Source organism: Eurypyga helias, unplaced genomic scaffold, assembly GCF_000690775.1.
Source record: "Eurypyga helias isolate BGI_N326 unplaced genomic scaffold, ASM69077v1 scaffold42862, whole genome shotgun sequence".
NCBI lineage: Eukaryota > Metazoa > Chordata > Aves > Eurypygiformes > Eurypygidae > Eurypyga > Eurypyga helias.
Genome location: NW_010237341.1, coordinates 1 through 12390, shown reverse-complemented (window position 1 = coordinate 12390; position 12390 = coordinate 1). Strand labels below are relative to the sequence as shown.

General features: G+C 39.9%; 1 protein-coding gene across 1 annotated transcript; it reads right to left on the bottom strand.

Annotated features, from left to right (window-relative positions):
• Nucleotides 1-788: 788 nt before the first annotated feature.
• On the bottom strand, nucleotides 789-9564 carry IFNAR2 (interferon (alpha, beta and omega) receptor 2; the record flags this gene model as incomplete). Its single annotated transcript, XM_010147428.1, has 7 exons — nucleotides 9522-9564; nucleotides 6193-6234; nucleotides 5744-5882; nucleotides 5412-5575; nucleotides 2948-3120; nucleotides 1355-1517; nucleotides 789-907 (listed from the first exon to the last, which is right to left on the bottom strand). Coding segments are annotated over exons 1-7 (843 nt in total), but the record flags the coding sequence as incomplete, so codon positions are not given.
• Between the last annotated feature and the right edge of the window lie 2826 nt (nucleotides 9565-12390).

Below are 12390 nucleotides of genomic sequence, written 5' to 3'. Positions count from 1 at the left end.
CCCTTCACTACTGCTTGCCCCCTCTAACTTCACAGAATCATAGAACAGCCCAGGCTGGAAGGGACCTTGAAAGACCACCTGGTCCAACCTTTCATGGGAGAGGCAGCCTAGATGAGATTACGTGGCACCCTGTCCAACCACAGATTGAAAACCTGCAGTGATAGGGACTCTGCCGCATCCTGGGGAGGTTGTTCCAGTCAGTGACTGTTCTCACGGAAAAAATTTCTCTCTCATGCGGAGGTGAAAGCTCTCGTGGTGCAACTTGTACCCATTGCCCCTTGTCTTGAGAGCCTCTGTCCTGTTTGTAGCTGTGCTTTAAGTACTGGAATACTGTAATGAGGTACCCCCTGAGCCTTCTTCAGGGAGAAAAGACCTAACCTCTACAGTCTTTCCTCACAGGGTAGGTTGTCCAGCCCTGTGCTCATCTTCGTGGCCCTCCCCAGTCTGTATGCACCTTTCTTGCGCTGTGGGGACCAGAACTGGACACAACACTCCAGGTGTGGCCTGACAAGTGCTAAGGAGGGTGGGATGATCACATCTATATTCCTGTTAGTGACTTGTTACAACTGTAGCAAGAAATGAAAAAAGATTTTGACGAAGACTGAATATTTGTTCTGCAGAACAGGCAAGATTTAGCAGCCTACAGACTACCTTCGACATAAGTAAACTGCAAATTAAAACATTATAGCTACTTAGGTATCTTGTACCTAATGCACAGGATTAGAAATTTCAGATGGTAAACTTCCTCCTCCCAAGCAAAAAGGATAAATATGTGAATTATTACATACCAAGGTATGCGGAAGTGATTTGTTGCGAAGAATGTAACCTCCCACATGCATACACTTCAGAGCACCAGCTAACATCAGCGAAAAACATACAGCACCTGCGATTGCAACCGTATGATAATCTGCAAGTGAAAACAAACACACAAACATACATGAAGGAGGTTTCCAATGACCACATTTCATATTTCACATTCAGAACAGCTATTTAGAATCACAGAATAATTTTGGTTAGAAGAGACCTCTGGAGGTCACCTGGTCCAAAGTCAAAACAAGACCAAATCTCAAATTACATTCAGGAGTTAAAAAAGAAATGACACCATCTTTGATAACTATTTATGCAGTTAGTGGAGATTTCTGTGGCTCACAGGGTTAACAACAGATTTCTAGCCCCAAAGTGGATGGGTTTTTACATTTCACTTATAAAACCCCACAATGTTTATCACTCAAAAGGTACTTTCTCTCTTACTATTTTCAGGATTAATTGATTTGTAAATCTTCCTATGTAAAAAGAAAAAACTTGCACATAATCAAGTCAGACAGCCAATTAATTCCTGCACCACACCAGTTACCTTTCTGAGCCACAGAGTTCGCAGTTACACATTTCCAGGCTGATGGGATGTAATGCTTGTTTAGAGATGCAGTGACCGTAACTGACACACAGTAATTTCTGTTTGGATACAGTTCTTCAATGACAGTACTAAAAACTTCTTCTGTGGTTTTCTCACGTGGCCTCTGCCATGAAATACAGGGTTTTAAAGTTAGCTATTTGCCTAAAAAGCAATCCCCAGCCACCAATAAAACACTATGGCTATTTCAGGGAAACGCACTAGCACATAAAGCTGCAAAACCCCACACAGTAACTCAGCCGTTTACCTAGACAACTGCTTCATCTTCAGGTCTAGCTAGAGTCAAGATGCCTACCTTACGCCTGTTGGTGAAGCATCATCTTATCAAAAACAAATTGCCTCTGGCTCAAACTGTTGGTCACTGTATATCCCCCTGAAGTAGTCTCACATATATTCTACAGATTTGAAACTGCAAGTGATATTCTGATTCAGAAATCAGGGGAAAAATACCCATGTCTGACAAGTTGTGGTCTTCCTTCTGTGACTCATGGCAGACTGAGTTAGATTTAGTTCTCAACAGGTGCCTGTCTCGCCCGCTGTTCAAAACTTCCAGTACAGGCAGCCCATGCTCTCATTTGGGAACTTATTCCAGTGCTTTGCCAGACCAGGTATTAATGTCTCTCCTGATGTTTAACTTAAAGTCTGCACAACTGCCAATTTCACTTTGCTGTTTTTGGTCACTGCAAGTGGTTTATTTCCTTCTTTTCTGTAGTAAATGTTTACACGCTCAGAGACTCTCGTCTCCAACTGTGCTTTGTTTGCTTACACTAAGCGGTTCACAATTATTCCAGTATTTCCTCACAGGTCAGGGTCCCCCACAGTCCTCACTGTTCCTTTTTGTATCCTGCTCAACTGGTCCATCACTTTTCTGAACCCCAGAGTTGTGGGGTAGGTGGGCTTTACAGGTATTGACCACGTAAAAATATGATTTTTAAAAAAAAAATCTCTCAGCAACATGTCAGTCATGTCTAGCGTGCAATATTATAGAATGCTCTTCCCCTTTTTGGCAAAACTGCTGCCTGTGTAGCTGTTACCACCCTCCTTACTGCACAGTTATTCTTAAGCGTTATGTCTTGCATTGGTCCTTCTTGAATTATCTCCTGTGATCTTATTTCCCCATTTTGTGAGGATCATTTCAAGCTCTAACCTAATATCTAGCCTAATATCCTACTAATTGGATACATTTTTCCAGTTTGACAGAAAACTACCAAACTGCTTTCTGAACACATTTGCCTACCAGCTGTGCATACACCTGCTAGTAGTTTTTGCTAAACTCCCTTTCCCTTGTCTTCCCAAAAATAATCACTTGAGCCAGCATCGTATACTTTATTTCAAGTAAGGATGCAGGACAACCAGTATTCCTCTTCTAGGCCTGCTACTCAGCAGTAAAAGGAAGCTAAGATGATGTCAGCCATTGTTTTCTTCTAAGTATCTTCTATTCACATATTTGCTTCTGGGAACCTTCTAACCGGCTCAGACTTTTTATGCTTTCTGTATTTCTCCCCTAAAGCGCACATAAAACAAAAAGTTCATTACCTTATGCTCTCCATCAAGGGTTTTCAGTGTTATATCATAATTAAGCTGTTGATATATATCAAGTAAAGACAGTGGCTTTCCATTTTTTCTGAAGTGAGAGGCTGGCAGCTTTACGGTCACATTTATGCAGTTCAGACAGGAACTGATATTAACTTCTGGTGGTCCCAGGTACGCTATTGAGAAAAAAGAAAGAGAACAAAAAAGATGGAAGAATATACGCTATGTATTCAAGTACCAGTTCTATTTCGGTGGCAGATAGAGAGCAGACTAATTCAATTCCAGAGTATGTCACTGCTGTAAATCCGCAAGGCCTTGCAACATTTAAGTTCCACAGTCAAACAAATCGTTTTCCACACGACTAGATTTTAGAAACAGCAGTGGAAGGGAAGGAAGAAGCAGAAAGGTGACAGATGCTTTGCTTCAGCTCCCCAGAGATGTAAGCTTTTTATCTGAGAGGAAAGATGAGGTTAATGTATAGGAAAAGCTGATTACTTTCTTGCTCATCATCATCATCTACTCAGTCCGTGGAAGGAATCTTTGCAGACATTCCGTGGTGTGCAGCCCTGCGTATATTCATGCTGGTTGCAAGGAAGGCTACAGGTCTGAACTTGGTGGCTGAGCTCCCAAGGCTAAAACCTCTACTGACAGCAGGACAGAGGACCTAGCAAAACATAGTTACACTTCTGTGAGACTTCCAGTGAGTGTAAACCCTCAAGTTCAGGTCCTCAGATGTATGTGTTTGAAAAGCCACGCACACTAATTCTCTCCTCTCTCCAAAACTACACATCCGTCAAGATCAGAGAACTTCCATAGTGAGTCAAGCCTAACATCTTCTTTCCTCCAACACAAGAAAGAAGTAGGAATGTTGGGAAATGGTGTGAGAACAAACTATCTCCATAATCCTCCATTTCCACGTAGTACATCATGTGTGTGAAACATGAAAATTTAGAGTTTGCATTTCACTTTTATCTTTTCCAGAAGCATGTACATTTTGATGCAGGTGGAGACTGTTTGCCAACCTCAGCAAAATTAAAAATCAATCTACATTTGCTAACTACTTCTACTCTGAAGTAGAGTAGAAAGAAAAAAAAAAAGTTTAAGTCAAGTTTTTTCTCTTTCCTCTACTCTCCAACAGGAAAGCAGGTTCTACTGAAATGGTTTCACACTTGCTCCTTTCTCATAATTTGTTTTAAGACACAAATATACATGAGCTTAGATTTGGTTACAGACACATGTGGCTGTTTTCCCAGCTGTTTGTTAAGAAGCCTTTGTGTCTTTGCTCAAACCCTTCTGTCACCAGCAGTGAGGTTCCGTGTAGGTATTTGAGGGTAGATATCAACTACACCCAGAAGGGAAATATCACAGAGTATTGATTCATTCCTGTTCAGGCACTGTGAGGGTGTTCATCCAAGTCCTGTGCCTTGGAAAATATGACTTCACCCAATTGCTTATAGTTTGAATTAGGGAACTACTTGCAAATATTTAATTTCAATTTACAAATTGTCAGTGATAGACAATGTCAGAGCACCCAACAGTTGTTCCAGTGGTCAATTCAAAATATGCCTCTTGTTCCTAGCTAAAATTCATCTAGCTTCAGCTTCCACACAGAGCATGCTGTTATGCTTTGTTTACCACACTGAAGAAGCCTGACATCATATGAACAAGTTGTCAATGCACCCTCCAATCCTTCTCTTTATTAATCTAACTGCTGAAAGAGTGAAGGCCTCCACTTCAGAGCCATGTTCCCAAATCCTTCAGTTATCCTTGTGGCTATTCTCCAAATTTTCATCATCTCTGAGACTATAAGTGGACACAGCAGCAGCTACCTCTGTGCTGAATTCAGAGGTAACATGACCTGTTTCTCCTCTATAGTCCTCCAGTTGATCCTCAATCTCTGCCTCTGTTATTTCCGAAAATGAATACTAAGCACAACTAAGGGAGAAGCCGGCTCTGGCATGAGAAGATGTCACAGCTAGTAAGTGTCTTCCTTTCTTTATGGAAAGGGAAAAGAGCAGGTTGGTGAACAAACAAGTAAATCTCTTCCCCTGCACCTACTGCAGACATGGTATCTCTTTAACATCAGCTACTTGAAGACATATAAGCAGTGGTGGGGTTTTTTTTGTCGGGGTTTTTTTTTTTACTTATGTATCTTATATATTTAGAGTTTTTTATTTGGTGATTGTCAATGCTTGACATGATGCTATTGCCTCTATATTTATATATATATTTTATTTCAAAACCAAAGCCTCATCCATTTCAGAACTACTGTAGCCACTAGTTTTACAAAGCTATCTATATATTCTATGCCCTGTAGCTGATATGTGATAGAAGACATACAAATTCATATTCTCTTAGATAAAGGAATAAGCTACCAACCAAGTTAGTTATTGCTAGCAGAGTATCATTTATACATCAGCTAGGAATAAAAACTACTAAAATGATTAAATGCAGACAGAGAACTTACTGTCAGTAAAAGGTGCAAAATGAAGTACAGAAGAATTGAATACTTCAGTTCCTATGAAACTCTGAACAAATGCAGAATATTGAGTGGAACTATCTTTAAATTCATCTGTCAGATCACAGGAGAGTTCTGTAATACCCGAACATCTTTTAGCCATCTTCCAGTTCCTGTAATCAAAACAAATTGAAAAAAGATCAAAATAATCTAACTGGATTCTCTGATAGAAGAAAGCATTGGGCATTTCCTGTATACATGGAAAAACAGACAAACAAACAAGAACAGCCCAGCATTAGTATTTTGAGTCTATAAACATTAAAGTAAAATTTGTGTCTTACAAGATTTGTCTGTGGTCAGTGTACAGTACACAATAGTATGTTGGCACAGTGGGATCACTTTTTGCCTGCCAGGACAAAATGTGCTGAAAATTGAAAGATTCCATTTTTAGGCTGTGAGGTAGCCCTCCTGAAAATCTTTCTAGAAAGGAGAAAAGAAAAAACAAAAACAAAGAAATCACCAATGTGAATGGCAAACAAATACAAGATTGCAACAATTCTAATCAATAAACCCAATTACAGCAGCCTAACATTTGACCCAAAATAAAGCAACCACAGAACAGAGTTCAGCACAACAGAAACAACAATGCAAAGGATTGTCCTCCTGTATTACAATTCTATTAAGCTCTTTCTTCAAAAAGCATGAAGTTTTAAAAGGATGCCCTGTGAGAATATGCAAGTTTTTTGAACTGTGTTAGGAAAAGCATTTGAAGGACAATAAAAACTCTTACCAGGCAGGCTGCAACAAACTGTAGACAGAATGCTGATGTACACTGGAAAATGAAATTATGTATTAATGCATTTGTATGTTTACAATATCCGATTAGTAGCTTAATACAGGCAATATTAATTCGCCACTATTAGAGAAAATAGTATTTCCTCGGTGGAACTCTCTTTCACATCACCTTCCTAATACTTCGCCTCCTTCCCCAGAGTATGGGATGTCCCCTTCCAACCTCAGCCATTAAATCAAGGCTCAGAGGAGCTAGTTCTTCTATAACTACACTGTGGCTTAGGCTTGGGCTGATCCCTGCCAGAGGAGGTTCAAGATGCAGTGTGAATAAACACACAAGATGTTCTCATCAAATACTGTCCTAGAGGATTCTGACTATAATTCAGGTAGCTCGGTCTGTCTGTTAAACAACATTTTAAGTCACGACAGGAATCTTAGAACCTGTCTGGGAGAAGATACTATTACTGCTTGAAAAACATTACTGTATCCCGTTCACAGATCCCCTCCTTAGCTAAACGTGGGGAGTCCTCAAGGCTGTAGTTTAACATCTTTGGCGTATCACTCACTGTCTTCAGTCAAACTCTTGTAACTCCTTATTTCAGGCTCCATTTTGTATCTCCCTCTCTATTTAGTATCCTGTTCCTGTAACATTTCCCTGTGGGTGTTTAACTCTACAGCATTCTATTCTCTGCCTGCAAAAAGAACCCCAAAAAGCCACAAACAGATGCTGCAGCACTTCCTCTCCTGTCACAGGTCATGGTCAAGGTTACACTCAGCCCATCAGTCAAGCCTACTGTCCAAGTAATTTCTTAAACAGAGCCTTCTCACGGATCCTGACATTCTAGAAGTCTCCACATCTTCATGCATAACCTCCATAAGAGACTTCGTTCATCCAGATTCTCACTGTATCCAGAATTCTCTTCCTTGACCAACCCAGCCTTGGATCATTCATATCTTTTCAGCATGGTGCTTCAAGACACTCCTGAAATTATTCTCACCCTTGTAATTTTTTTCTCAAGATCCTTTAGCTGCCTCCCACTCTCTGAGTGCAACAAATATAAACTTCCTGTCCTCATTTTAAAGGCATTTTGTGGCCTGATGAAGTGCCAACTCCCATACTCAGTTGGCCAAAGACATTAATAGTTTAATTTCAAACATGCATGCTTTTTTCTCACGCTTTAGATGAACTCCATTGAAATATCTGCAACATTACATCATGATTTTCCCTAAAACTCTTCTCCATGAATTCTTTTGTCTTGACACCTAAACCCTCTACCCAAAAAATATGACAATACCAAAGACACCACTGGCCTGCAACTCTGTTGAACTGTGCTGAATAATACTGCCTTAATGTGTTCTTCTATTCTCCTCTTCTCACTTAAAATGGTAACTTCTGTACAGTGAGGAACGTCTCTGACTTCACGTTTATACAGCAACTAAGGCAGCAGCACTCTGGTCCACAACCGAGGTTCTCAAGTGCCACACTAAGATAAATAATATACCAAAACTACCTGACGTGTCAGCAAGATGTGCCACAGTAAGAATGACTGTGAAAAGAGAAGAGAATTCTGGGACACATCTCAAAAAATTAAAGCAGTCTTTATGTAGATCTACAAATAATGGATAGGACAAGACTATCACAAAGTAGTTGAGGCTGGAAGGGACCTCCAGAGGTCATCTGGACTAGTCCCCGACTGTGTAAACACAGTACCACAATACATATTCCTGGTAAAGTACAGGGGATTCAGAGTGGTACTGGGTCAGCGGGAAATCTTCTGTCCCACACACACTGGCAGAATTTCCTAAAGGGTTAATGCAGTGATCAACCTTGTCTATTTTTGCAGAGGGTACTGGAATAGGAAAGGAAAAATTTCCTACTCAATTAATTAAAGAGATATCTGCATAGAATCTTCATGGCTGCAGAGGTGTGCCTTTAAAACTGCCTTTTAACTAGCAGTGGATACACACAGAAACACACAAATATACTTGGGCACTTAAGTTTGTTGAAATAATTTGGGATGGATACTTAGCCAAGTATCTCTTATAAAGCTGGCTCTTGGGACATGTGTCTCACAAATATTAAACTATGCTTGCGGCATCCCATCTGAAATTAGATGCAAAGAGATTAAGCAGCTCACTCGAGTTGCACCTGCAGCAAATTTGTACTTCCAAAAGACAGAAAACTCCTCTCTCAAGCTTCATTTTTTCATTCAAACCACAGACATCCTCTCTCTTGTACATCTTCCTTTTGCACTTCTACATAACTACTGAATAATAAACATCCCCTTAAAAGAAGGGCAGATAAAAGTATAACTGATTTCTTGCCATACAGTAACAGATCACCTATCTGGAAAAACCATTCAGTGGGTATGAATAACAAAGAAATATTTTAACAGCTATTATTGTTTACCTGAACACGAGCTCAGATTTGCATTCATCTGTGGCAGGCATTCTCCCGAGGCACACAGCTTTGAGCCCATTAAGGCTACTCCCATTAGAAAACCAGTGTCAGTGCACAGACTCTAGTAATGACACACTTTCTTGGAGGAAGCCCTTCAGATTAGGAGATGCAAAACCTTTTGCAATTCTCTCTTAGGCCAGCCACCTCACACGTGTCAGCTCTCTTGATGATGTATTTCCTGTTGACATGTTTTTCTATTCTTTCCATATCTGTGATTTTTAAAGGCCTCTCCCATATAAAAATCAAATTCCATTTATCTAGAGTTCAAACTGCCTCAGAACTTTGCTTCAACAAACATGTTTAGCAAAGATAGTTGGAGAGTTGCAAAATTTTGTGGGTTATGCTCTTACCTAAGAGAGACAGCCCAGCCAAAAAAAAAAACCAACCCAAACCAAAAACATAGACTAAATAACTGGGAAAATTAAAACGGTCTGTAAACTGAATGGGGAATATTCTTCACCATCTTATCCTTTTTACAGAATTAAATGAGCCTATCAAAAGAGTTTCTCACAACAACAGCTCAGCCAACAAACTGTTTGTTGTGCCTGCTAATCCAGAAACTGAGACTCCTGAAAAAAATTAGAACAAGAAATCAAAACCAACACATCCCTCTAAGAGTTCACTAGACATTTAGAGAGGCAGAATGGAGTATGCTGTTCCAAAGCATTTCTTTCTTATGGGAACACCATGGTTTATGTATAGAATGGAGTATGTAGAATATAATACACCACATTCTTGATTCTGTGAATTATTCCAGGGAGGGCTCCATAAGAAGATGATGGTATCTTTTTTTCAGTAGCACTCCTGCGTTACTGAAGTATGAGCAGTACTACTTCTCTTGCAATATAAAGGTACAGGCAACTTACCAAACTGATAAAAATGCATTGGTCCGTTCATCAGTGTTTCCATAGTGATTAAGAAATATAACCTCCTGATTGTAAAACAAACATTTTGCTTCTGTACCTGCAAATACATTAAAAAAATCTCATTCAGCAAATTATTTGAAAGTAAAACGAGGTCTATGTGCAAAGAGTTATTTTAACTTTTTCAATATTTGTGGGAGGCAGCGGTACTGAAACAGTTACTGGTATGGGGTGGGGTGGGGTGTATGGACAGGGGGAGGGCAAGGATCCTCAGATTAGACCAGCAATTTTATGACAATAGCACTTTCCTTTTTTTCCACATGAAAAGGGCTCTTACCCTTTCAAATAAATACAGAAGGCACTGTATGATTATCTGCAGTAACTTTACATGAAGACAGCATCTGCAAATTCTATGCCACTCACTCCAACTTATTAAATATAATGAAAATAAACATTGTTTGTCTTTATTTAAAATATTACAAGAACTCATCACTGTTGTAAAAAATGTTTCTAGAAAGAAGATAGATCAAGAGGGAAGTTAAGAAAAAAATGATAAAATTATTAATTATAATGAAATGATGAAGTTTACGCTACAAATTTTTAATACATAACATCTATTAAGATATTCCTTCTCCTCGATGTTATTATTTACTCTATTTATTATCCTCATAGCATTAATATTCGCAGGATCTGGTTTTGAATTACAGACAAAGTACTGAGGAACAACTGTGAATCTATAGATGGCTGGGCGAGGGTATAACTATTGCAGAAGAATATTCTCCTCAAGCTTAATACAAATAAATTGTTGAGGTTTTTGTGGTTGGGTTTTTTGTTTGTTTGTTTTAATTTTTAAATTATTTTAAAATAAAACTTAAATTATTTTCTCTGCAAGATAAACAGCTTAAAATTTAAAATAATGAGAAAGCATACTATGGTCAAACTTAAGACTGTATGGCTAAAATCAGATGAAATAAAAGAAAGCCTTATCCAAGATGTCAATCTTTCTCTGCTTAAAGTTTTAGCAGGACTATAGGAAGTCACTGGATAAATGCTGAGAACCTGTACCTGTGCAGCTGACAACCGTAATTCCACAAAGAGAATACTCTTTTCATTTCAGTTTGGTTCAATTTATTAATTCATTCAAGCGTGAGGAATATTTAGGAAATATAAAATACAAGTCTTCCTCTTCTCAATCAAAATTAAAAATTATGGGTAAGAAGGTAAGATTGACTAGTTACAAAACCTTTAAGTTTATCAATGATACCAGCAAACTAGAAAGCAATTAAGTCACACATATCTAAATGCATTTAGTTTTGGCACTAGTGAATGTGACAGAAGATAAAATAATTTGACTTTCTCATTAAGATCAAGCTTAGAGATTACACACGTAGAGAAAAAAATAGCTTTCTACTTCAACAAGGTTACCAGCTTTGTTCAGAAGTCACAGGGAAACCTAATGCCAAACAATGTTACTTTCACAGTCACTATAAAGAACAGTTACACCTGCAGGATGTTTTTTCAGGTTGTTCAGAATTTTCTCTTAAGGGGAAAACTTTGAGGATCCTGAATTAACTTGACAAACTATTTCTGTTATATCTTAATCTTTGCAATTAATCACAAAGACATGTTCAAAACACTCCATATATGGTGTTATGCAATAGATGTATCTGTGTACCTTTGATCCTCGCTGTATGTGACAATTATCCAACTCTTGGAATCTCATGACTCACGCATGGCTATCTATGGTGAACAATATCTGTGTTTTACAGGATGTGTATTCAAAGCCAACTTATGTCTTTAGCACCTCAGAATACATAAGAAAAATGCAACAAAGCAGGTTTATCTCCAAGTTTGCACAGCTTACTAAATCTTGATGTCCTCTACAGAGCTATCAATGCTGGTGAAATTCCAGCGGAAAAACATTTCTGTCAGAACTCTGATTAGCTTTTGTTAATCTTCCTCTTCCGAGTTTCAGCAGTCCCCGTACAGAGGCCATGGAAATACTTGTGAATCCAGTCCCCACTCACCTCATCAGCTCAAGGCTCACAGTAACTCCCCCTTGAAGCTGCCTGAAGCCCTCAGCACTTTCAAAACTCCGCTTCACGCTTCGACATCATCCCCAGTGGCAGGTTATTTTTAACTGGAGTTCAGGATGGGTTGTCTTGTATTTGCTTCCAGTCAGAAGAAAAAAGCAGGCTTTGAAGTTTTGAAAGTCACTGGCCTGTATTTCAGAAAAGCTCCACATCAGTGAAGCAGAAAACACACCCTGTTCTTTGAAACAAACAGACGGTATATTTATTTATATGAATCTACTTATCAGAATATGGAGAGAGACAGACATGCACCACGGGAGGTGTTTCAGGCAGATAAGGCAGCAGAGGAACGTCCCAAACCTACTCAGGTAATACAGTACGGAACAGCTTCACCACTAAAGCCACGCGAACTAGGGAATCGCGCTCTGGGTTGCAATGTTATGCCCACGCTCTATTCCTGGCTTTGCCGGGGGGCTTCGGATAAGTCACTTCTGAGGATATTGAAATCATTTAACCTTAACTATCCAAGGCCATTAACCACAAATCCGTTTTCCATACGATGCCGCCAGTGCTGCTGGTGAGGGGGAGACGCCCCTGGCAGAACCAGCGTGGGACGTGCGGCGGCATCCAACCGCCCCCCGGGGCTCCTCGGCTGCCACGTGCCGCCCCAGCCCGGCTGGGGGGACAACAAAACAGCACGTGTCACGACAAGCCCTGTCACAGGCTGGGGCCCCCCCGGCTGCCCCGTGCCCCCCCAGCCCGGCTGGGGGGACAACAAAACGGCACGTGTCACGACAAGCCCTGTCACAGGCTGGGGGGGACAACAAAACGGCACGTGT